This window comes from Filicampus tigris, chromosome 5, assembly GCF_054856515.1.
Source record: "Filicampus tigris isolate MCC_2025a chromosome 5, RoL_Ftig_1.0, whole genome shotgun sequence".
Classification (NCBI taxonomy): domain Eukaryota; kingdom Metazoa; phylum Chordata; class Actinopteri; order Syngnathiformes; family Syngnathidae; genus Filicampus; species Filicampus tigris.
The window spans coordinates 9,231,573-9,252,438 of NC_141221.1; the positions used below are offsets into that span (position 1 = coordinate 9,231,573).

Consider the following 20,866-nt stretch of genomic DNA (forward strand, 5'->3'; position numbering starts at 1 on the left):
TGCTCAGCATAATGGCATGGAAATTGAAAGTACAAATGCAGCCATTTATAATCTATGCCGGTCCAGCGCTGATTTTAATTAAAAGCGGACAAAGGTAGAATGTCACACGCTCGCTCGGGTTGAGGACGACATCAAACAACCTCAGCACAACCAAAGCAGCTGCGGCGTCCATACCATATTCAGCAACAATATTAGGAACCACAGCAAACTACAACCGATAGCGTAAACATAAAAAGCATTATCGTCATTTGAATTCTACTTTTTTTTTGGACACAGCTTTTGTCTTGGATCTCATTGGTATATGTGTACCTAATGAAGTGACCTGGTGAGTCACATGCCACACAGACAGCTAATATATTTTCCAGAAATTGTGTCAATTTTAAAACAGCTCTAATTCTAGTAAAGAAAAGAAGAAAAAAAAGTCTAATTAAGATACTAATTATCAAAAAATACATAAAACAACTACTGAGTTGAGACATTTTATAATAACGCTTGAAATAATGGAACATATAATTCAAAAATAAAATGACTTGGATTTGTATGTCAAAGAAAAGACAAACCTGAATCAAATTTCAAGAATTTAAAGTTTAAATCCATCCATCCATCATCTGAGACACTTTATCCTAATGGCTCGTAAGCAGAGTTCATAGTAACAACAGACAACGCGTTGCTGCACTTAAATACAAATGAAAGGTCATATTGTTAAGGCTGTCACTTTTGCTGCTGATCCACAATGTTCCAAATATAGTTAAAGTGCTAGCGTTAGCCAAGAGCAGTGTCTGGGACTATTCTTTAATGAATAGATACAGTAATGTGGAGCTGCAGGCTCTAGGTGAGAATCAATTGTTTAGTTTGGGCTTAAGGGCCAAATGAAAATAACTTTTTACAAATAGTTGTGTGACTTGTGTCTCTGAACTGCCTGCCAGCCCACCAATTAAATGTAAACTTGTGTAAAAAAGACTCTGGTAGAGGCAAAAGTAATGATTCAACTTCCATCCCAAGTAAAACATCTACTTTTGAGCAATTGAGAAATTCCCCTCTTTTTTAATTTTTTTTTTTAATTCAATAATTATTGAACTATAAAGAAAATATATAATGATTCATGTCCATATTGAATTCATTATTGTAAACGTCATAATTTAAATCAAGAAGAGAAATTACTATTTAATACAATTTTTGGGTTGGTGTCATACCAGAAGTACTTCACCGAACCTCTTCCGGGTCAGAGTTCCGTTACCTCTTTCGGTGAAGTCAAGATGGCGGCTTACATGTCCCGGTGTCGAACCTGGAATCGTGTTCAGCGGTAACAAACTGCGTTGTTAAAAACCCTAAACACCAATAAATGTGGCTGCATTACATGTAGACGCGTGTAGCGACACAATTTGTGAAGCAATTGTATTGTCGTCGTCTGACTTGCCGGATATGTAACTTTTACGGTCGTGCAGCGTGAGCTTCGAGAGTTAGCATTATGCTAATTTACAGCAGTGTTGCTATGCTGTTACTACCCCAGATTGCTTTTTTAACGCTCATAAATGAAGACAATATACATTTAAATATAGCTGAGTGTCCAACGAAATTTGCTGGGGTATAAATAATGAATCTTTAGTGTGTATGTTGAGATAATCTTAACGCTTAATGCTCAACGTCATTAATAATAATGTACAGCACCTTCGAAAATGCAATCAAAAAGTGGTAAATATTTATAGGAAGTCTTTTTTTCAAGGTAAATGGTTAATATTGTGACTGACTAATGGCAGAATTTCATTGGCAATAAACAAAACAAAAGTTGAAGTTCTTTCGGTTTCATTTTTTGTGAAATAATTGGGAATGCTGTCTGAATAAAATTTAAAAAATGCAATTTAAAATTCAGAAGTGTTAGAATAAATTTGCTTTTTTTCAAAGAAGTTGTAATATATGAATAATGCAGTAAAACATGCAACTGAATATGTGGTAAGTATTGTGAATTACGTGAAGGAAAGAAAGTTGTAACATTGTGAGACTAGTCATAATTTACCTGGAGAAAAGTGCAATTAAAAAGTTGAAATTCCTGAAAATTCATTAGCAGTTTGATGCAAAGGGGTAAACATGGAGAATTTAAAGTAACATTTTGTGAATTATTTTATAAGAAAAAGTGTTATTAAAAATTGGGCAAATATTGAGAATTACTTTTGTAAAAATGTGTAATAGACATGAATAAAGTTTTTCAGGGGAATGACGACCCATGAAAAAAAAATATGTGATGTCATAATTTTGTGTGAACTTTCCCAGCAGGTTTGGCATAGCGGCATATAGGAAGTACAGCAGTGGGGGAGGCTACCCCAACATCTCGCTGTGTTCGCCACTGCCCGGTATCCCCAAGCCCGTCTTTGCGTCTGTGGACGGCCAGGAAAAGTACGAAACCAGGATCACCACGTTAGAAAATGGCCTCAAAGTTGCCTCGCAAAACAAGTTTGGGCAATTCTGCACCGTTGGAAGTAAGTGACCACTTTCAAATGATAATCACGTGTTTCCAGTGACTCATTTTAACGAAACAATATGTTGTTTTTTTTCTTCTAGTATTAGTCAACTCCGGATCCAGACATGAAGCAAAGTACCCCAGTGGAATAGCTCACTTCTTGGAAAAACTTGCTTTTTCTGTAAGCACTTTTCTTTCGTTTTGATACGTTTTGATTTTTTTGGGGGGGGCACTATCATGGTTTTGTCACACAAAAATGATTGAAAGTCATTTGCTCCAACACCTGTATGCAATGTGCTTGCGAGAGGAGCTTTGAAGATGAACTGCTTGTTGGGTAATTTACATGAAGCGTCTCAATCATATTGACGTTTTTCATCAGCGAGTAAATTCAATTATTCTCTTAGGTGGTTTTATGCCGTTAATTAAATACCTTACCGACTGTCAATGGCAATCGAGCGTCTTCATAAAGATGGCGTTGTCCTGAGGTGTCACCGACGTTGACTTTCGGCTGCCGTCGTCATTTTCGTATCTAACCGTGGCCATCTTTGTAGTCCACAGCTCAGTACGGCAGCAAAGACGAGATTCTGCTCACGCTGGAGAAACACGGAGGGATTTGTGACTGTCAAACGTCCAGGTATCGTCACAAATACTATGCGGACGACTCTTCAAATTATCGTGAAAAAAAGAAGATAATTTCATGTTAAAAAAAAAGGCTAGATCAAGACTTTTATGAGAAAAGTTGTTGTTGATGAATTTTTGTGTTTATTTTATGTTTTAGTGTGTTTTTTGTGCATCTTTATATTTATTTTTGTGTGTGATATGTTTCATGTTTTTTGATTGTGTTTTTTTTTTTTTGGTGAAGTTTTTATGCTAAGTGATCTTCACATGGATGTTATCGGTTGTGGTCAGGGACACCACGATGTATGCGGTGTCTGCCGAGGTGAAGGGTCTGGACACGGTGGTGAGCCTCCTGGCCGACGCCGTCCTGCAGCCTCGCCTGCTGGGTGAGTCCGCCGCCCGGTAAGATCTCGGCCAATCGGGAGGCGGCGTTTCTGACGCCGCGTCGTTTGCGTCCAGACGAGGAGATGGAGATGACCAGGATGGCGGTTCGCTTCGAGCTGGAGGATCTAAACATGCGGCCGGACCCCGAGCCGTTACTCACTGAGATGATTCATGCCGTGAGTCCGCCGTTCATTTTTTTTCCCACTGTCAAACAAGGAATTCTTGTTTCTACGAGCTCCAACATAATGAGTCTGGGAATGCGTGCAGCTCCTTCTCGTAACTCCTTTCACGAGCACAATGAATACATGTTCATTACGTTACATTACATATAGGTTTTTGTGTGTGTGTTTTTTGTTTGTTGGCTCTTTTTGATATGAATTGCTTTATTTCTTCTCAAGTTGGTTTCAGTTTTTTTTTTTTTTTTTTTTTTTCTGTGGGGGGGTTTTGCTTTCTGTGGGGTTTTGTATGTTTTGGGCAGTTTGTGCGCTTTTTGTGGTTTGCTGTGTGATTTTGTTGTTGTGGTTGTTTTTTGTGTGACGTTTTGTTGGTTTGAGTGTTGTTGGTTTTATTTTTTCTGTGTTCTTCTGTGCTTTTTGTATGTTTGCGGGCTTATTTGTACGTTTTGTTGGTCCTGAGTTGGAATTTGTTTGTTTTGGGGGAGTTTGTGTGCTTTTTGTGTTCTCTGTGATGGTTTTTGTTGTTGTTTGTGTGATAGATTTTGTGGCTTGAGTGTTGGTTTCTTTTTTCCATCCATCCATCCATTATCGACACCGCTTATCCTCCTCGCGGTCATGCTGGAGCCTATCCCAGCTGTCATCGAGCAGTAGGCGTGGGACACCCTGATTTGTTTGGGGTTTTTTTTCGTTTTTTCGTTGTATCTTTTTTTTTTTAATGTTTTTTTTTTTACTTTCTGATATTTTTGTGTTTTGTTATAGGGTGTTGGTTTCTGTGCAGTTATATTTTCTGTGCGTGGCTATTTTTTGTATCTTGTTTGTATTTGTGGGGGGGTTTTTTCAGTTTTTTGTACGTTATTGGGTTCGTTTTAGTTTTCGTTTTAGTTATTAGTGTTTTTGCTTTGGTTTGTATATTTATTTTTTACCCTGTTTTGTATGGTTGTTGTTTTTCTGCATGTTTCTAAGTCTCATTACTGCTTTTAAAACGGGATTTAGACGTTATGAAATACAGTAAGAAAGAGCGTTATGTACAACAAGCTTATTTGTGAATGCTTTCAGTGCACAGTGCCCTCCGGTGTAACATTCTGAAACGTGTGCGTGTGGTCGTAGGCGGCGTACCGAGGCAACACGGTGGGACTTCCGCGCTTCTGTCCGCCGCACAATGTGGACAAAATCGACAAGGCGGTGCTTCATGGCTACCTGTCGGGCTACTACCGGCCCGAGCGTATGGTATTGGCCGGCGTGGGTGTGGAGCATGAGCGGTTGGTGGCGTGCGCCCGCCGCTACCTGCTGGGCGTCCGGCCCGTGTGGGGCGACGCCGCGCCGGCCCCCGTCGACCGCTCCGTGGCGCAGTACACGGGAGGCATTGTCAAGGTAACTTGCGTCACGCTTTCTCAGCTGGCCAGCGGTTTGGGGATGGGTGTGTAAAATGAACGATGAGTACCGTTTGAATGTTTCAGATGGAGAAGGACATGTCGGACGTGAGCCTTGGACCGACGCCGATACCTGAACTCACGCACATCATGATCGGACTGGAGACCTGCTCCTTCCTGGTGCCGCCACTTTCATCACTATTATCATTATATTGTGTCTTATTGATTTGTTTTTGTATTTGTCAGATTTGACCTTTTTTTGTCAGCTTTTGTTTTTGGTGCTAGGATTTTTGTGTGTGTTGTTTTTTGTATTTTTTTTCATGCTTTTATTTGATTTAGTGTTTTTGATTTTTTTGGTGGGGGCTTGGTACTTTTTTGTCATTTTTAATGTTTTATGTGTTTTTGTTTCACTTTTGTGTATTTTTTTTTTCTTTTTGGTTTTGTTCTTTTTTGCATTTGCATTTTGTTTATTTTATTTGTAGTTCTTTCTTAACATTTTTTTTTAATTTCATGTAATGTGTTTTTTTATTTCTGTTTTTGTCGTCTTTGTGCGTTTACGTTTTGATTTTTTTTTTCTAGGTAGGTTTTGGCTTGATTTGTGTAGTTTTTAGTGTTCATTTTGTTTTGCTTTTGTTTTTCGTGTTTGTTTGGTTTATTTTCCTTTTTTGTAACTTTCATTTTTAGTTTTGTATTTTTGTCACTTGTGTTTGTGGTTAATTCGATTTTTGTTGTTTTTGTATTGAATATTTGTGTTGTTTTTTTGTTTTGTTTTGTTTTTTGGATTGCGGGAGCTTGTGTCTGTTTTTGATCGTGTGTGTCTCTGTCCAGGAGGACGACTTCATCCCGTTGGCCGTGCTCAACATGATGATGGGCGGCGGCGGGTCTTTCTCAGCGGGCGGACCTGGCAAAGGCATGTTCACGCGCCTCTACCTCAATGTTCTCAACAGGTACCATAAACTTTCATTCATTTAGGCACAAAAAGATGGGGAGGAAAAAAACTTTACACAACAGACCAGGAGATATGTACCACAAAAACACATTTTTGGTTTTGTTTTGTTTTACGTATGTATTTAGGTGGTATCTCTGCATTTTTGTTCGCTTTTTGGGTTTTGATGATGGGGGTTGCTGTTTTTATTTTAGTTTTGTTGATGTTTGTGTTTTTCTTTTGTTTTATTATATTTATTTTGGCGCTTTTTGGTTGGTTTTTGTTTAAATGTTTGTGTTTTTTTTTAACTTTCATATTTTGGGGGGTGTTTTGTTGGTTTTTGTGCTTGATTAGTTTTTGGTGTTTTGTGCTTCACTGTTTTTCCTAATTTTTTTGTTGGTGTTTGTGTTTTGTTGCTTCATTTGTTTAGTACTTTTTAGTTTTGTTTTTCTCTTTATGTTTAAGTGTATTTTCTTGTTTTTGTGATGTGTTTTCGTCTGTTGTTTCTCTGTGTGTGCTTGTGTTTGTTTTTCATTGTTTTATTTTGTTTTTAAAATTGTTTTCTATGTTTGGTGATCAAAAAAATGCTCACTTTTTGGGAGACCCCAAAAATGGCAAGCTTGTTCAACCATTTTAGCATTGAATAGTGAAAGAGAGCAAACCTTTTTCGACACTTTAGATTGGTCAATAACGTGTAAAAATAACACCCATGTGTGTGGACTCACCAATAGTAAAGACTTGTGAAAAAATATGAAATTCACCAAAATGTGACTTAGCGATATGCTATACACCAAATATAGCGTGGTCACCGGTGAACCACGACCTAGCATGGAAACACTCCATCTTCAAACTGTTGGTATTAACTGTGCCTATATTTTGTGTTGTGTTCGTCATGCGTTTCCCAAAGGCATCATTGGATGTACAATGCCACGTCCTACCACCACAGCTATGAGGATAGCGGCCTGCTGTGCATCCACGCCAGCGCCGACCCCCGACAGGTCACCGCCGATTTACCGACAATGTCACAGATGGAACCCGTTCCGTTCATACGCATGACTTCTACTCGCACGCACAGGTTCGCGAAATGGTGGAGATTATAACGCGGGAGTTTATTCAGATGGCAGGAACGGCAGGAGAGGTCGGTGCACCGCTTGGGCTCGTGTTGGTGGTTTTATTAAATGAATTCATGTATGCTGTTTTATTTGGGTGCGGGAGTCCAGATGGAGTTGGAGCGCGCCAAGACGCAGCTCAAGTCCATGCTGATGATGAACCTGGAGGCCCGACCTGTCATCTTCGAGGATGTCGGCCGCCAGGTGCTCTCCACGGGCAAGAGGAAGCTGCCGCATGAGCTCTGCGCCCTCATAAGTGAGTAGAAGGAGGGAAAATATGTATGTATTTTTTTCAAGTTAAATAAAGATGAGGGGGAAAAAAATCGACTAAAAATGAGAACATTCTACACAAATTTAAAAATCTTAAATAAAAAAAGATTTTAAAAAAATTATACACCCAGAGTAAAAGTCCATTTATATATAAGTTCTGCTATAATGTTCCTGCCATAATTGTAAAAATATTAAGAATCAGACATTGTTCTGGAAGTGAATTTTTATAGGTATAAGTAATATAATTTGGGGGAAAATGTAGTTAAATGTTTTTCATTTGAGTTAAAAGTGAATGAAATCAATACAAATATTTGTTTTAAATACTTTTTTAAAAAATCAGCTAAAATGAAATTCCAAAGAATTTATTAAAACCATTTAGAGAGACAATTGAGAAAACAGTAAAAACGTAATTGTCGACAGGTGGTGGGTAGGGGGTTGCGCTTGTTGCGGACGGCGACCGTCGCCGATGGTATGGAGGGGTATTACATCTCACGCATGCGCAGAAGGTACTTTATTGGTCAGCGTCGCTGTCTGTCGTTGCGGTGTATTTTTTGCCAGAGCGACGTGCCGACAGTCGGCCCGACGCCACAGTGGGTAAGCGTCGTCACAGTTGACCAACATCGGATTGGTCTTGGCCTCTATGCAAAAATGAGCTCCTCCATGATTGTTTGAGTGTGGCGTTTTTGGGGTGCCATCATAGGTGAGGTGAAGGCGGACGACATCAAGCGAGTGACGGCCAAGATGCTGCGCAGCAAGCCAGCCGTGGCGGCGCTGGGGGACCTGACAGAGTTGCCGTCCTACGAGCACATCCAGTCCGCCCTGTCCAGCAAAGACGGGCGGCTGCCGCGCACCTACCGCCTTTTCCGATAAAAAAACAAAAACAAAATCATGTAAATAAACAAAACGGACACTCACACTGAACTCTTCGGGTGCGGACTAATACCTGGAGTCGACAGTAAGTCACCTGTAATACATGCTAGTATTTATTCTTTCTCTGTGCATCATGTGGGGGTTGGCCAAAGAATATTAAAAAATTATAAACAAATTTCCACAGGGCAATGCCAAAATCGGAATGGATAATTGCGAACTTATTGTTTTTAAATGTTATTAAATGAATACATATTTTAGAATGTGAAATACAAAGCAGGAGGGCCTTAACGGGCTACACAGATTTCTGATGGGGCTATAGCACCCCCTAGCCCCGGTGTAGTGCCGTGCCTGTGAATAATCAACATAAGCACTGTCAATTCACTGAAGCGGTGAAAAAAATGTTAAATGTACGAACGAAGAACACTTTGTATGGCTGTCTAATGGACGTTTCGGGTAAGATGCTGCCTTTTTAGCGCCGACTAAAAAGTGGATGTCAACTGTTAATAAAAGCAACATTTTCCCCTTGAGGCTTTTTTAAAAAAAAAAAGTTTATTATAGTGCTTCTGTAGAAACCAGATCCTGAGGAGATTCAAACAGGCACTTTTTTTTACTTTTTCATGGAAAAAGGACAGAGGACAAAGAGTTTCAGTACATAGACAAGTTACAATAGTAATACAAGTGATATAAAGGCAGGGGTTCTCAAATTTTATCGGTTCATGAGAGAAATGTTTAAGGACCCATTAATCTCAATGCCAAATAAACTGTTACAACAAATTCAATTTTTTTAGAGAGGGAAAAGGGGAATGTTAGCAGAATAAAGTTGGATTTTTCAGTATTTTTTTTACCCATCAAACACCTAATTTTGTCTGGATAAAATACAAAACTCTTAGAATAAAGAGTCATTTTTTAAAAGAAAAATAATTTATCAAGAAAAAAAGATGTATTTTGTTGTAATCCTTACGCGATAGTCCCATTGAGATTAATGGAAATGACATTTATCCATTCTGCCCCCCCCAACAGAACAAATATATATTTGTGATATTTTTTTAATAACATGCTATAATTTTGTGTATAGAATACGACTAACAACCGAATGATTCCCCACATCATTAGTCTAATAGCGTTATAAGCATAATGTCCTTTTCAGGGACCGACAGAAATAGATTTTTATAGGGTGATGATGCTGTTATTTGGCAGAAAAAAATGTGATCGATTAATCGACCAATTATTTTTAAAAATATATAAAATAACTTCTCAATGCTTCCAACAGTAAATATGTATATTTCAGGCAGAATATTTGACAGTTTTACAATATTTTGTCCTTTAATATTTAACTTTACAACAGAGAAAATTTGCTGGTGGGAATGTTTGAATGTCATGATCTTTGTCTTATTTCGCAATGTGTTAATGTGTAGAAAAAAAACCCATCCACTTTTAAAAGAGCTAATATTGGCCGATTAATTGGTTGGGTCCGTAGTCACTTTTAACGTCCTGACCCACCATAATATCAATGTGTTTGCTATGAATTGTTTTTTCATAATGTACGTTTAGCTTTTCAATCTTCCAGGTCATAGCTGAATTTAAGCAACAGGACTTTTCTTTTTTGTTGAATTTGTGGAGCTCTTTTTTTGCGTGTTTTCCAAAACTGTTAAAAAAATGACTTGGACAATTATGCTTTTAGGCTAATGCTACAAAGGTATGCACTTTTTTTTTCTAATGATCCCGCATCATTTCTCAAATTATTTTGCAGACCCCCAATTTGAGAACCACTGATATAAGGCATCTGGTTAGGACCACTCACAAAATCCTTGAAATGAAAAGATGGAAATGTAGCAGCTGCTCATCATGATAAATGAAAAACAAAATAATCTCCATTCTTTCCAATGGCATCTAAAAATAACACGTCTTTAGTACTGTACTAGTTCCTCTAAAAATGTCACAAGGCATTACGTTAATACTGACGTTGGAATTATGGATATGTCGAGGTTCCCGCCCTCGAATGCTCCCTGTTCTGACCAGTAGGTGGCGCTGAGGTACCGGCTGTGGTTTCAGGTGTATTTCACGAGATGGCGCACACGCTGCTTTGGTTCTTCATGGCTTCCCTTATTTTCAGCTCCCTGCTGATCCGCCTCTTGATGCCCTCCAGGTACAGGCTGCGGTCAAACTGGCCGGCTCCCAATGGAATGCTGCACAACAGACACATGGGCGCGCTTACAACACAGAATTAGTTGACCAAATCTGGATTTTGGATTATGAATGGTCCAGTTGTAAATTGTAATGTTTTAAGAATAAGAATGCCTTTATTGATCCCACAGTGGGGAAATTTTACAACTATACTGTACCTATCCATTTGCCTACCATGATGTACAGTATAGCCACTTATATGTGCATCACTAACCTACTTCTGTACTATATTTCTAACCAACAAAAAGCAGTACTTCTATACCCTGCTGCGTATTTACCTGCATATTGTGTCTTTCCATCTACCCAGAATTGGCCCCAAAAAATTGAGCGCCCGTTATTCGTCATCAGTCTGCAGCGTGGGTACCCTTCTGTCATCCGTCATTCGTCTTTTTTGGTAGGGAAAAAAATACTACCCGCCTATAGGCCGGTCCGCCTCTATTTTTAAACGGGCTTTCGTCATTTTAACCGGGGGTGCCAATAATCATGGATACCTATCTTTCTTTCTATCCAACTACTTTTCCATCAATCAGAAAGCGTCATAATGGTACCCACGTGTCTCGGCCCGCCTTCAGTTTGACGTGGTAGATGCCGATGACGGGCCGGTGGTCCGAGGTCTTGATGCTGGAGCAGCTGGCATATTTGAGCACGTGGATGTCATCTGCGTACCTGGTCCGGAACAATATCCTGTCCTGGAGAAGCACACAAACACATTCTGTTTTGTACTGTTGGGAGTTGACGGCGGTTGTGCTTCTTACGGTGTACGATGGTGTTCTCTGTTTGGCGCTGGTGTCGTACACGTCGCTGCCAATGTCGAACTTGTACGTGGGCAGGAAGTGGATGCCGGCCTCCTGGAAGCCTTTGAAGATAGAACCTGGAAAAACCAGACCGTATGCATTCGCTTTCATTCTGTGGAAACAAATCTAAGAAAAATAACTTTTTCTATTTCTCCATCAAACTCTTGGTACCTTCTACCAAGAAAACCATGAACACGTACCGTCTTTCATCTCCTTGGATAGTTGGTCGTACTCCATCAAGGCGTCCATGTCGTCCCCGGACGTGCTCTGGATGATATTCTCCACGCCAGCCCGCTCGTGACCGAGACGGAAGTTGAAGTCCCCGAACCAGAAGACCTGGTCGAACCTTGTGGTGACATCAGCTAAGTGACACACAGACAGAGGCACAACGCTCAAATGTTGAAACAAATATAAAACCTTGCACATTCATCATTAATTGATGTACATGAAAAACAAACTTTTGAGATGGAGAGAGGGAACAAGTCATTCACAGATGATGCTAAAATAATAATGTTACTTTATTATGGATGGATTATTACGATGATCACCATAGCAATGATAATATTTTTTCAAAGTGTAAAAGTCCAGATGTTATGGAAAATAATGGTAATAATAATCATTCAACCTCTTTAGGAAATGTTGTCATTTATCGTTAATTTTATTATAACTACCCACTAATGTAACACAATATATATTTATACCTGTAAAAGTTTTGTTCAATTGACAATAAATCAATGAACAAATAATTCAATGGGATTAGTGAACCATGAATAGCAAAAATCCACGCGTAATTAGTCCTCCCCTACTAAGGTTTGGAATTGCAGGCAAATGCTACAAGATGGCAGCAAAGCACTGCTTTTATATTAGACATGGCTTTGACCTATTAGAAGCTCCTCCCCTCACTTTAAGATAGTTCCTTGGCACCAAAATGCCACAAGTGCCCAAGCACTACTTTTATATTGGACGGCTTTGGCCTGAGAACAAATTGACAAATAGTGAAGGCTAGGTTCAAAGCGAAGGTAAGGAGGAGTAATTGGTTCATTACGGAATATCATATGTATGTATTATGTTTGTCTTAGTGGTACACTGGTCCCTTTTTTTTTTTTAAATGATACAGCATAGTTTTATTGCAATTCTGTCGACACCCAAACTACAGCCCCCCGGTTTGAGAACCCCTTCCTTACACGACGTGGATCGGTAGGGGTTGGTATCCGGGAGTCCCTTGGGAAGCGCCAACGCCTCCACTATCTTGTTGTAGTCCAAGATCCTCTCGTACACTTTGGCATCTCCGGCTGGAAGACATTTCGTCACAACGCGTCAGCGTGATCCATCTATTTTCTAGACCGCTTATCCTCACTAGGGTCTTGGGTGGGATGGAGTCCAGACCAGATGACTAAGTGAGAGGCAGGGGAAGCCCTGGACTGGTCGCCAGCCAATCGCAGGGCACATTTAGACAAATAAGAATTCCTAGCTACAATTTAGAGCCTTCCAATGAAGCTAAAATGTGACAAGACGGTGTCTTCTGAAGTCCGCCTTTTGACGCTTACAGGTGAAGTGCGACGTGATGAAGAGGAAGGATGTGCCGAAGAAGGTGAAGGCCACGGCCACGGCCCCTTTGGTCTTGATCTGCGAGATGATCCTGGTGGTGACGGTGGCGTGCTCCACCTCGGAGCAGAACCAGATCAGGTCTCTGCGGATGAAGGCGCTGAGGTACAGGACGCCGTGGGACGCCGCATACAGCATGACGTAGTGTGGACCCAGAGACTCCTGGAGGCGTGTCTCCCACTCCCTCCTACGCGCACACACGCGCGCGCGCGCGGGTGTGTGATGCACAGAGCAACTTGATAGATCATAGCTGAGTACCTGTCAGGGCATCCTTCCTGCACTCCGATAATGTAAAAATCTTGTGCAAATTCTGCGTCAGTCGGAAGGAGGAGGTCGTCTAGGTTGGGCGGGAGGCTCTGGGGGGGGGGGGGACAACAAACATAAACACAAAACAAAAACACACACACCACGCAGCACATGGACAGACAAACACAGACACCACATGCATGCACACATACAGAAAAAGACAGAAACAAACACAAAAAGTGAAACACAACATAGACAGGGACACACACGCACAGACGAGAGTAACACTCATGCATACATAGAGGCAGGCACTCAACACACAAAGATAACACGCATATACAAAGAGACACACACCCCCCACAGAGAGATATACACACACACATTCTTTGAAGTTTAGTGACGTTCACGCCAACGTAATGTTGACAAAAATCGTCATAGTACCTTCTCCCCCTGCATGTTCCATGTGACCACATAGACTCCGAGCCTCCGGTCGGGGAAGTAGCGCTGGAGCTCCTCCACTCCCAGCAGGGCACCGCTGCCCAGCCCTCCACCCTCCAGAAAGCTCCTAAAAGACACCACACACACGTACTCACGTCTTTGTTTATAATTGTATGACAGTTAAGTTATGTTTGACTGCAGGGATAAACAACTTAAATGGTGGTATCGGGCACTTGGTGTCGGTGAGTACACAAGAGTGAATACTGGTATGCGGGAAGTACAGAGACTAACATCGATTTGTTTGTGCTGCCTTCTACTGATGCAGCTTACCTGTTTCTGACTTCCTGCGGTTTGATGGGGCTCAAAACGCTGCTGGTGGACCTCATGGAGTTGACGGACAGGCTATCCGAACCGGCATCGCTCTCGCTCAGGTTCCTGTGCAGCAGCAGCCTCTCGGCGCTCCTCCTGGCGCCGTAATCCGAGCAATCCTTGTCAATCCTATTAGTGGCCCTCAGCGTGGCCGACACGAAGTTGTGCCGCAGGGCGGGCAGCGGCGCCGAGCTGGGCTGCACCGGCGACAGGCGCACCCTGGAAAACCGCAGCCGAAGCTCCGGGCAGTCGCTGCGCGGCTCGGCAACCGGGCTGCGCTCGCAATCGGACAGGCTGCTGCCTCTCTTCCGGAACAACCCGCGGGGCGCCACGCTGGGCTCGCTCGTTGGTGAACCCAATTCCTTGAGTGAGTCCGTGGACGAGCCCACCGGGTCGCTCAAGCTCTCCTGGCTGGATCTCAGCCTTCGGGCGCGGACGCTCTCCTCCGGCATCTTCCTGCCTTTCCATTTGCTGGGCAGGGAGGGCGGCCGAGGCTGGTACGGGCTGTCCCCCGCCGCGTTTCGCGCAGCCTGTTGCAGTTTGAGGGCGTTGTTCAACTCCTTGCACATTTTGTGGTCCACCGAGAGGGCCTTGGGCGCTCGAGCGTCACTGGCGACCGTCACCGGGCTGCGGTTGCCCGGCCTCTCGCCGTCTCCGTTCTCCGTCATCCTTGGCTCGATTCCAAGATTATTTTTAAAATGACGGCCTGTTTCATCATCTAACTTGAAACAAATAAAATATTATGTAACTTATTAGGATACATCTGTGGCTAACGACACTTGGCTGGATAGCAAAGCGGCTAGGCTCGGACGGTCCTCGCTAAACTAACTCAGCATACGCCGAATATACACACGAGACACATTGTCAAAGGCACTAAATACATTCTCGCTGTCGTTTATCTGTCATTGAAATATAATAAAATTGAAATTTACAGCACCGTTTACCGTTGTTTTATCGCCCCCCGGAGCGTCTAGATTACAAATAACAAGTAGCCGGGCGACTTCCTTAGCAACGTTTGACAACAGCTACTTCGTTGCCAAGAGGAAGTTGGCAACGTGGTCAGCGAGGCGCCGCACCGCCCCTGATGGTGGGCGGGGGAAATACATGCAACTGCGCGCAAATTGGGAGGTGGTTTACAATAGTTTTCCTGGGGAGGTTTAGGCCAGGAACCCTAAACCTGTTTGAAACTAACGAACCATAAGATAAGTTGTTGCCAAAAAAAAGAAATGGCTGGACTAAGCATGGCCGGAAGTGGATTTTAGTCCACTAATAGGCCCTCGTGCGTTTGACGTGGTCGCGAGGCGGCCACATTTCATCTCAGCCTACTCAATGAAAGGCTTCTTTTTAGCCTTCTTTCTACTCCCACTTCGGCGCGAGAGACAACTGTCGCATTGATTCACGTGACCGACGCATTGTGCTGTGTTGGCGACAGGTCTGCAACACATGCCACGCACCCATCAGGAACTGTTGCTGCTCTGATCGGTCCATTATGAGAGGGGGAGAGAGAGGATGCAGCACGTAGCTCGTTGCTGCTGCAAAAGCAAAACTAGTTTGGTAATAAAATTAAATGCATAGTCTAGTCATCTCGGTCCCTTTATGGTTGTAGCAGGTACGATATCCATTGTTGTCGCTGTCTTTTTGAAGTGACGCCCCCGCCTTGGAATTTAACTGTTTCAAAACAATTTATGTCAGGGAGTATAATAAGATGCGCGCAGCACTCAAGTATGACGCACACATCACATCTCATCAAGGTGGAGTCCATGCACTTCTTATGGCGTCTTTTACTTTCGGAAATACGCCGTAGCAAACCTGCTGTGTATAGTGGTTTAGTGGAATGCTTTTATTTTGAAGGCTTGAACGATGGGAAGTGTGGAAAAGAAACAACTCATTGAATGCGACTTCTGGCGGTCTGTTGGAACCAAATAATTATACAATGCGACAAAACCAACTCCGGGGCTCGCGATGGGAGTAAGCACACTCAGTTGGGTAAGTAATAAAATACTAGTGGCGCATTTTGAAGCATGTGCACGGCGGGTTCGAATAGTAAATTAGCTAGCTAATGATCCTTAAAAAGCCTCTGCCGTTAGCATCTCTCGTGGCAGCGTCAATCACGGACCCTTTTTTTGGGGGGGGTGGGGGGGGGGGGGGTTCGGAGGGCGGAACGTGGCGGGGGGAATCATTTTTATGAGTAAGGGTCGCGGTCGGCAGGGTACCCAGGTCAAGGGTGGAGGGTCAAGTGCCCAGCTCTGGTTTGTAGCTATGTTTAAAGCCATGGTTTACATTTCAAAGTAGAGTTTCAAACAAACATTAGGGTTACTGTTCTAAACCATTATTTCAAATCAGATTTGTGTTTTCAAATTAGGCTTTAAACCCGGGTTAAGGTTTCAAACCAGATTTTAAGGAAAGCTAAAAGCAATACTAAAAAGATTCTAACACAATCCAGACGTACACACTTTGTCATCGAGCCACTGCTCTGTATTAAATACTAAACACAGCAGGAAGCGTCTCCATCTGATGAATGCATTACTCTTCAATCATGTAATTAGTCAAGTAAATTATAGCGAAAATAAAACGATGAAATACAAAAGTCATGTTCTACTTCCCACCCCGTGAGTGAGCGACGTCTCGGAGGAGCGTATTATTAGAAACACATCTTTCTTCTTCTCTTCCTCCAGCTCGCTTTTTCTTTATCTTTCCTCCTCCAGAGGACGCAGATGCTGGGGGGAAATCGATGCCCCGATATGAGACGGGGTCCTTAATGAGGATCAGAAACATCTTCATAAAGACCCCTAATCCAGCACTTAATCCCTCGTTACACAATCATCTGCATTCAGAGGAAGGCCTCGTTGTTCATCCCTCCGTCCGCCTTTGTCTTGACTCGTCTTTGTCATTTCGTCTTTTTTTTTTCTTTCAGGCGCTCTCATTACACTTTCAGATTGGGTGCAAATTATGCTTTTGTGTGCACTTTTGCCCGATCTCAAATGGAAGACATATGCTTAATTAATGAGGGTGAAGCACACAAATGATTGTTTCCAAGTGGGACAAGTGGATTAAAGTTGATGGCAAAAGTTGAACTCGAGAAATCTTTGACTGGCCTTCAAACGTCAAAGGAACCTTTTGGAAATGTCTTTTTACGACAGGAGAGGACAGAGAAGACACAGAGTGGACATTGTGTCACAATAGGCTCCAAAAAGTAACAAGAATCTATTGTGATGGTCCATCATAGTCTTCATTCTCACATTTGTTCAAGTTTTAAAACAGGTTTAGGGTTCCAAACAAAGGTTATGTTTTCAAATTAGTTTTCAAAATAGGGTTTGAAACCAGGGTGAAGATTGAATTGTTTTGTCAAATTATGGTTTCTAGCCTTGGATATGATTACAAATGAAGTTTTCAAGCCAGTGTAGGTTTTTCAATGTGAAGTTTACACTTGGGATTCAGGCCTGGGTTAAGGTTTCACACAGAGGTTAGGGTTTCCAATTATATTAATTATAATTATTATTAGAGATTCAATCTATGGTTTGAAGCCAGGGTTAGGGTTTAAAATGAGGGTTTCAGACAATGGTTAGTGTTTCAAGTTAAGGTTTTGCTGCTTGACTCATATTCCACAAATGCAATATTAATCAGAATGCCTTGTTACAACTAGTGTGCCTGCATTGAACATATTCTTGAAAAAAAAAAATATGTTTGGGTATGACTTCCTCTTTAAACCCTAATTTGAAACCCTACCTCTTTTTTCAAAAATAAAACCCAAAGATTAAAACCCTAGTCAAGTCAAGTTTAGGCTTTCAAATCAGGGTTGGGGTTTCAAATGAGTCTTTGAAGCCTGGTTTGATAGTGAACCTCTCTATCATTGGGGATCCGTTTGCATCCATTGCCAGAAGGTGGCAGTGGTTGTCCTCTGCATCCTTTCTCATCTGGTCCGGTGTCAAGTGATAAGGACCGAACGGCGGTTGTGAGACACGCATCAAGGGTGTCAAAAGTGGCCTCATCTTGTCTACAAGTCGAGGGACCGCGGTGTGTTTCAGATGCTCTATGTTTAACATTGCACTGCGTTCAAAGAGCTGTCATGCGTATTGTTTTGGGGGGTTCAGGGACATCCTGTGTGAAACAGATGTGCTCCCTTCATGCATGTGAATAGAGCACAAGATACCTTTCCACAACATCAATGAACACACAGCTGCAGTATAAACAAAAACAAACTTCACCCCTATTATGCAGAAACACTCAACAATGTGTTGCCCAGGAATAACGGACTGAAATTTGATATTAATAATCCAACCTTATCCTCATTATTTACAGTATTATTACATCAATGGACAACACATTTCGGCTTCTGACTGACCAACAATATTTTACTACCTACCAAGCTATCTACATAGCTACCTTCCTACTTTTCCTCATACCTAACTAGCCACCAAGCAACCGACCTACCTAGCGTCTTACTTAGCTAGCAACCTACCTAACCAACAAGCTAACTAATAACTACATGCCAACCTAGCTGACAAGTAGCTCTCTAGATGCCAAGAAACCTACATCCCTACCTACCTGTCTGTCTGCCTACCTACCTACCTACCTTCCTAGCTATAGCCTTGATGGCGACCGACCTACATATTTTGATTTCTTACCTAGCTAGTTACCTATCTACCTACCTGCCTACCTATAGCTAGCTAACTATAGCCACCAAGCTACCTACTGTATATATCAACCTGTCCACGCGCACCTTCCTACCTAGCTACCTAACAAGTTACAGTACCTACCTACCTACCTACATACCAAGCAAGGTTATTATAGTCAACGAAAAACCCCAAAAATGTATGTTTATTAAACAAACTACAAGTAACTAGAATTATAGCGAGAATGTCTCTTGCTTTCGTCTTTGTCAATTAATATCATACATGAGTTGTTGGAATTCATTTTCAATGTGTTTCTCTCGCTATGGCTGTACGGCAGTACAGACAAAGGAAGGTCAAACAGTCGTTTGACAATTGTAGTTTACTTTACACAGTACTGAATTACTTTTTTTTATCTTGCACACAACAAATACTGTACTCCAATTATTAAAAAATACTCAAAATAATACCAAAACGAATAAAAACTTACCAACCGGCTCTAAAAAATTAATTAAACTAACTGAAATTAAACAACAAAAATCAAAACAAAATAACAAATAACTATGATTAAATGCCCCAAACTATTTTAACCCACTTACCTGCCTGCCTTCGTGGCTACCAGCCTACTTTGCTGCCTACCTACATTTCAGAGTTAGCGATGGAGTCGAAACAGTACTTCTACATTTACCAGTCTTTTTTTTTTTTTTTTTTTTTAACACAAATATCTGTAGCTTACTTTTACTTTAGTACAGACTAGCATGAGTACTTTAGCCACCTGCGGCCATGATCAAACAGAGCAAGCTGTTTATTTACAGATCATTAGTGAGCTCGGGAAGAGCCTCTCGTCAGACCCGGCTCGGTCCCCTTCTTTGCGATCATGTCCACCAGGGTTTGCCAGCCACTGGCGGGGCATCAAAGAGCAAAGTGACTGATGGGAGACCGCTCACTCAGTCCTAATCTACTCACAGAAGGGAGGATCCAATCCGGATCTTCCCTTCCAAGCCTGAGGTTTTTCCAAGTAAGACAATGCATTAGCCAGATAAAGGCCTCTCAACTGAGGCTGGATCTGCGGGAGCCTTACTTTCTTCTCCGCCCTATCTGCTCCACGGGCGTCTTAAGATTGGCCTTATTTCCTGCCTCTTTTATCATGGCTCTGAGAGTCTCCTTCACTTTTCCACCAGAAAAACAAACCTGGTCCATTGAAAATATCATTCTTTATCTTTGCCATAGTAATCAATACACAGCGAAAGTTAAGACAGTGCATCTAAAAATGCTTGTGCATGATTTAGAATGCCTTTAAAGTAGGGTTTCGAGATAGGCTTGGTGTTTAAGGTTAGGGTCTGAAATCAGGGTTAGGGTTTCAAAAAAGCATTTCAAGCTTAGGTTTGGGTTTCAAACAATGAATAGGGTCTAAGATAAGGGTAGGGCTTCAAATTAGGATTTTAAGACTGGATTTAGGTTTGTATTTAGGGTTCCAAGTAGGGTTAGGGCTTCAATGTAGGATTTCAAGTTAAGAATGAAGTAGTGATTCAAGATAGCATTCGGGTTTCAAGCTACATAGCTAATGTTAGCTAACATATATTTGGTGTTCAATTTATGGGTTATGGTTTTATAGTAGGATTAATTTACATTGAGGTTAGGGTTTCAAAGTAGGACTGTCAAGGCAGCAATGGAGCAGTGTTTCTAGCCAGGGTTGATTTTGAAGTCTTGGTTATGGTTTCGCAATAAGGTTTCATATTAGGGTTTCAAGACAAGGTGAGGGTCTCAAATTAGGGTTTCAATACAGGATTGGGTTTTCAATTGAGGATTAGGGTGTCAAAGTAGGGTTTCAAGACCAGGTTGGGGTTTCAAGCCTAGGTCAGGGTTTCAAATCAGAGTTTTAAACCTACTTCAGGTCAGGGTTTCAAATTGGGGTTGAAAGACACGTTTTGAATGGAGGGTTTCAATCTTAATTCAGGATATCAAATTAGGGTTTCAAGACAAGGTTTGGGTTCAAAATGAGATTTTCTAGACAGGATTAGGGTTTCAAAGTAGGTTTTCAAGTCAGGCTTAATACACATCGGGTTTCATAGTAGGGCTTCAGGTTTAGTTTAAGAGTTTCAAATTAGGGTTTCAAGCCTAGATTAGATTTTCAAAGTAGGGATGACGTATGACGGATGGACGTCTTTCTTTCGCTGCAGACAGAGCGGACTACATCTAGACGACAACACCGGACGGGACAGGAAGGGAAGCGGAGGGAGCCCCAGACATCACATCTGCCGCTAAATAGTCCCATGGGGGAAGCACAAGGGCATGGGAATCTTGGTCCTCTCACCCCATCCTCCCCACCCAAAATCAGACCCGATGCCGACTTTACATCCTAACTATGGAAAAAATAAACGCTTTTAAAACCTAGCTGTCCAACGTCTAATGGAAGATCTCCATGACGACAAATGATAACGTC

At 41.8% G+C, this 20,866-nt stretch overlaps 3 protein-coding genes across 4 annotated transcripts in view; 2 read left to right on the forward strand and 1 right to left on the reverse strand.

Moving 5' to 3' along the window:
* The first annotated feature begins 1,181 nt into the window (after window positions 1-1,181).
* pmpca (peptidase, mitochondrial processing subunit alpha) lies at window positions 1,182-8,704 on the forward strand. Of its 2 annotated transcripts, none has more exons than XM_086029796.1 (13): window positions 1,182-1,303; window positions 2,272-2,474; window positions 2,557-2,636; window positions 3,007-3,089; window positions 3,365-3,459; window positions 3,533-3,633; window positions 4,741-5,004; window positions 5,091-5,183; window positions 5,832-5,950; window positions 6,836-6,926; window positions 7,004-7,066; window positions 7,149-7,293; window positions 8,008-8,704. In XM_086029796.1, exons 1-13 carry the CDS (start codon window positions 1,257-1,259, stop codon window positions 8,175-8,177), a joined length of 1,554 nt encoding a protein of 517 aa, XP_085885922.1. In that variant the 5' UTR covers window positions 1,182-1,256; the 3' UTR covers window positions 8,178-8,704. The 2 variants fall into 2 exon arrangements, with proteins under 2 accessions (XP_085885922.1, XP_085885921.1); XM_086029795.1 differs by having other exon boundaries at window positions 1,190-1,303; window positions 2,269-2,474.
* Window position 8,705: 1 nt separating this feature from the next.
* inpp5e (inositol polyphosphate-5-phosphatase E) lies at window positions 8,706-14,907 on the reverse strand. Its single transcript, XM_086029794.1, has 9 exons — window positions 13,775-14,907; window positions 13,448-13,571; window positions 13,019-13,116; window positions 12,703-12,947; window positions 12,340-12,447; window positions 11,356-11,517; window positions 11,117-11,232; window positions 10,914-11,050; window positions 8,706-10,363 (listed from the first exon to the last, which is right to left on the reverse strand). Exons 1-9 carry the CDS (start codon window positions 14,479-14,481, stop codon window positions 10,237-10,239), a joined length of 1,824 nt encoding a protein of 607 aa, XP_085885920.1. The 5' UTR covers window positions 14,482-14,907; the 3' UTR covers window positions 8,706-10,236.
* A 784-nt stretch (window positions 14,908-15,691) lies between these two features.
* Window positions 15,692-20,866, forward strand: part of LOC147147184 (neurogenic locus notch homolog protein 1-like) — a 73,352-nt gene continuing 68,177 nt past the window's right edge. The window contains exon 1 of the mRNA XM_086029791.1: window positions 15,692-15,799. The gene's annotated coding sequence lies outside the window, so the exon portion shown is untranslated. The remainder of the gene's footprint in view (window positions 15,800-20,866) is intronic.

Bases quoted from the DNA above. Each gene is read 5' to 3' on its own strand.
- pmpca (XM_086029795.1), top strand. From the start codon at position 1,257: ATGGCGGCTTACATGTCCCGGTGTCGAACCTGGAATCGTGTTCAGCG. The intron at 6,927-7,003 runs GTCACCGCCGAT...TCGCACGCACAG, and splicing joins CCAGCGCCGACCCCCGACAG to GTTCGCGAAATGGTGGAGAT. The intron at 7,067-7,148 runs GTCGGTGCACCG...GCGGGAGTCCAG, and splicing joins TGGCAGGAACGGCAGGAGAG to ATGGAGTTGGAGCGCGCCAA.
- inpp5e (XM_086029794.1), bottom strand. From the start codon at position 14,481: ATGACGGAGAACGGAGACGGCGAGAGGCCGGGCAACCGCAGCCCGGTG. The intron at 13,117-13,447 runs GTACTATGACGA...CCCCCCCCCCAG, and splicing joins GGAACATGCAGGGGGAGAAG to AGCCTCCCGCCCAACCTAGA. The intron at 12,948-13,018 runs GTACTCAGCTAT...GTGTGCGCGTAG, and splicing joins CAGGAAGGATGCCCTGACAG to GAGGGAGTGGGAGACACGCC.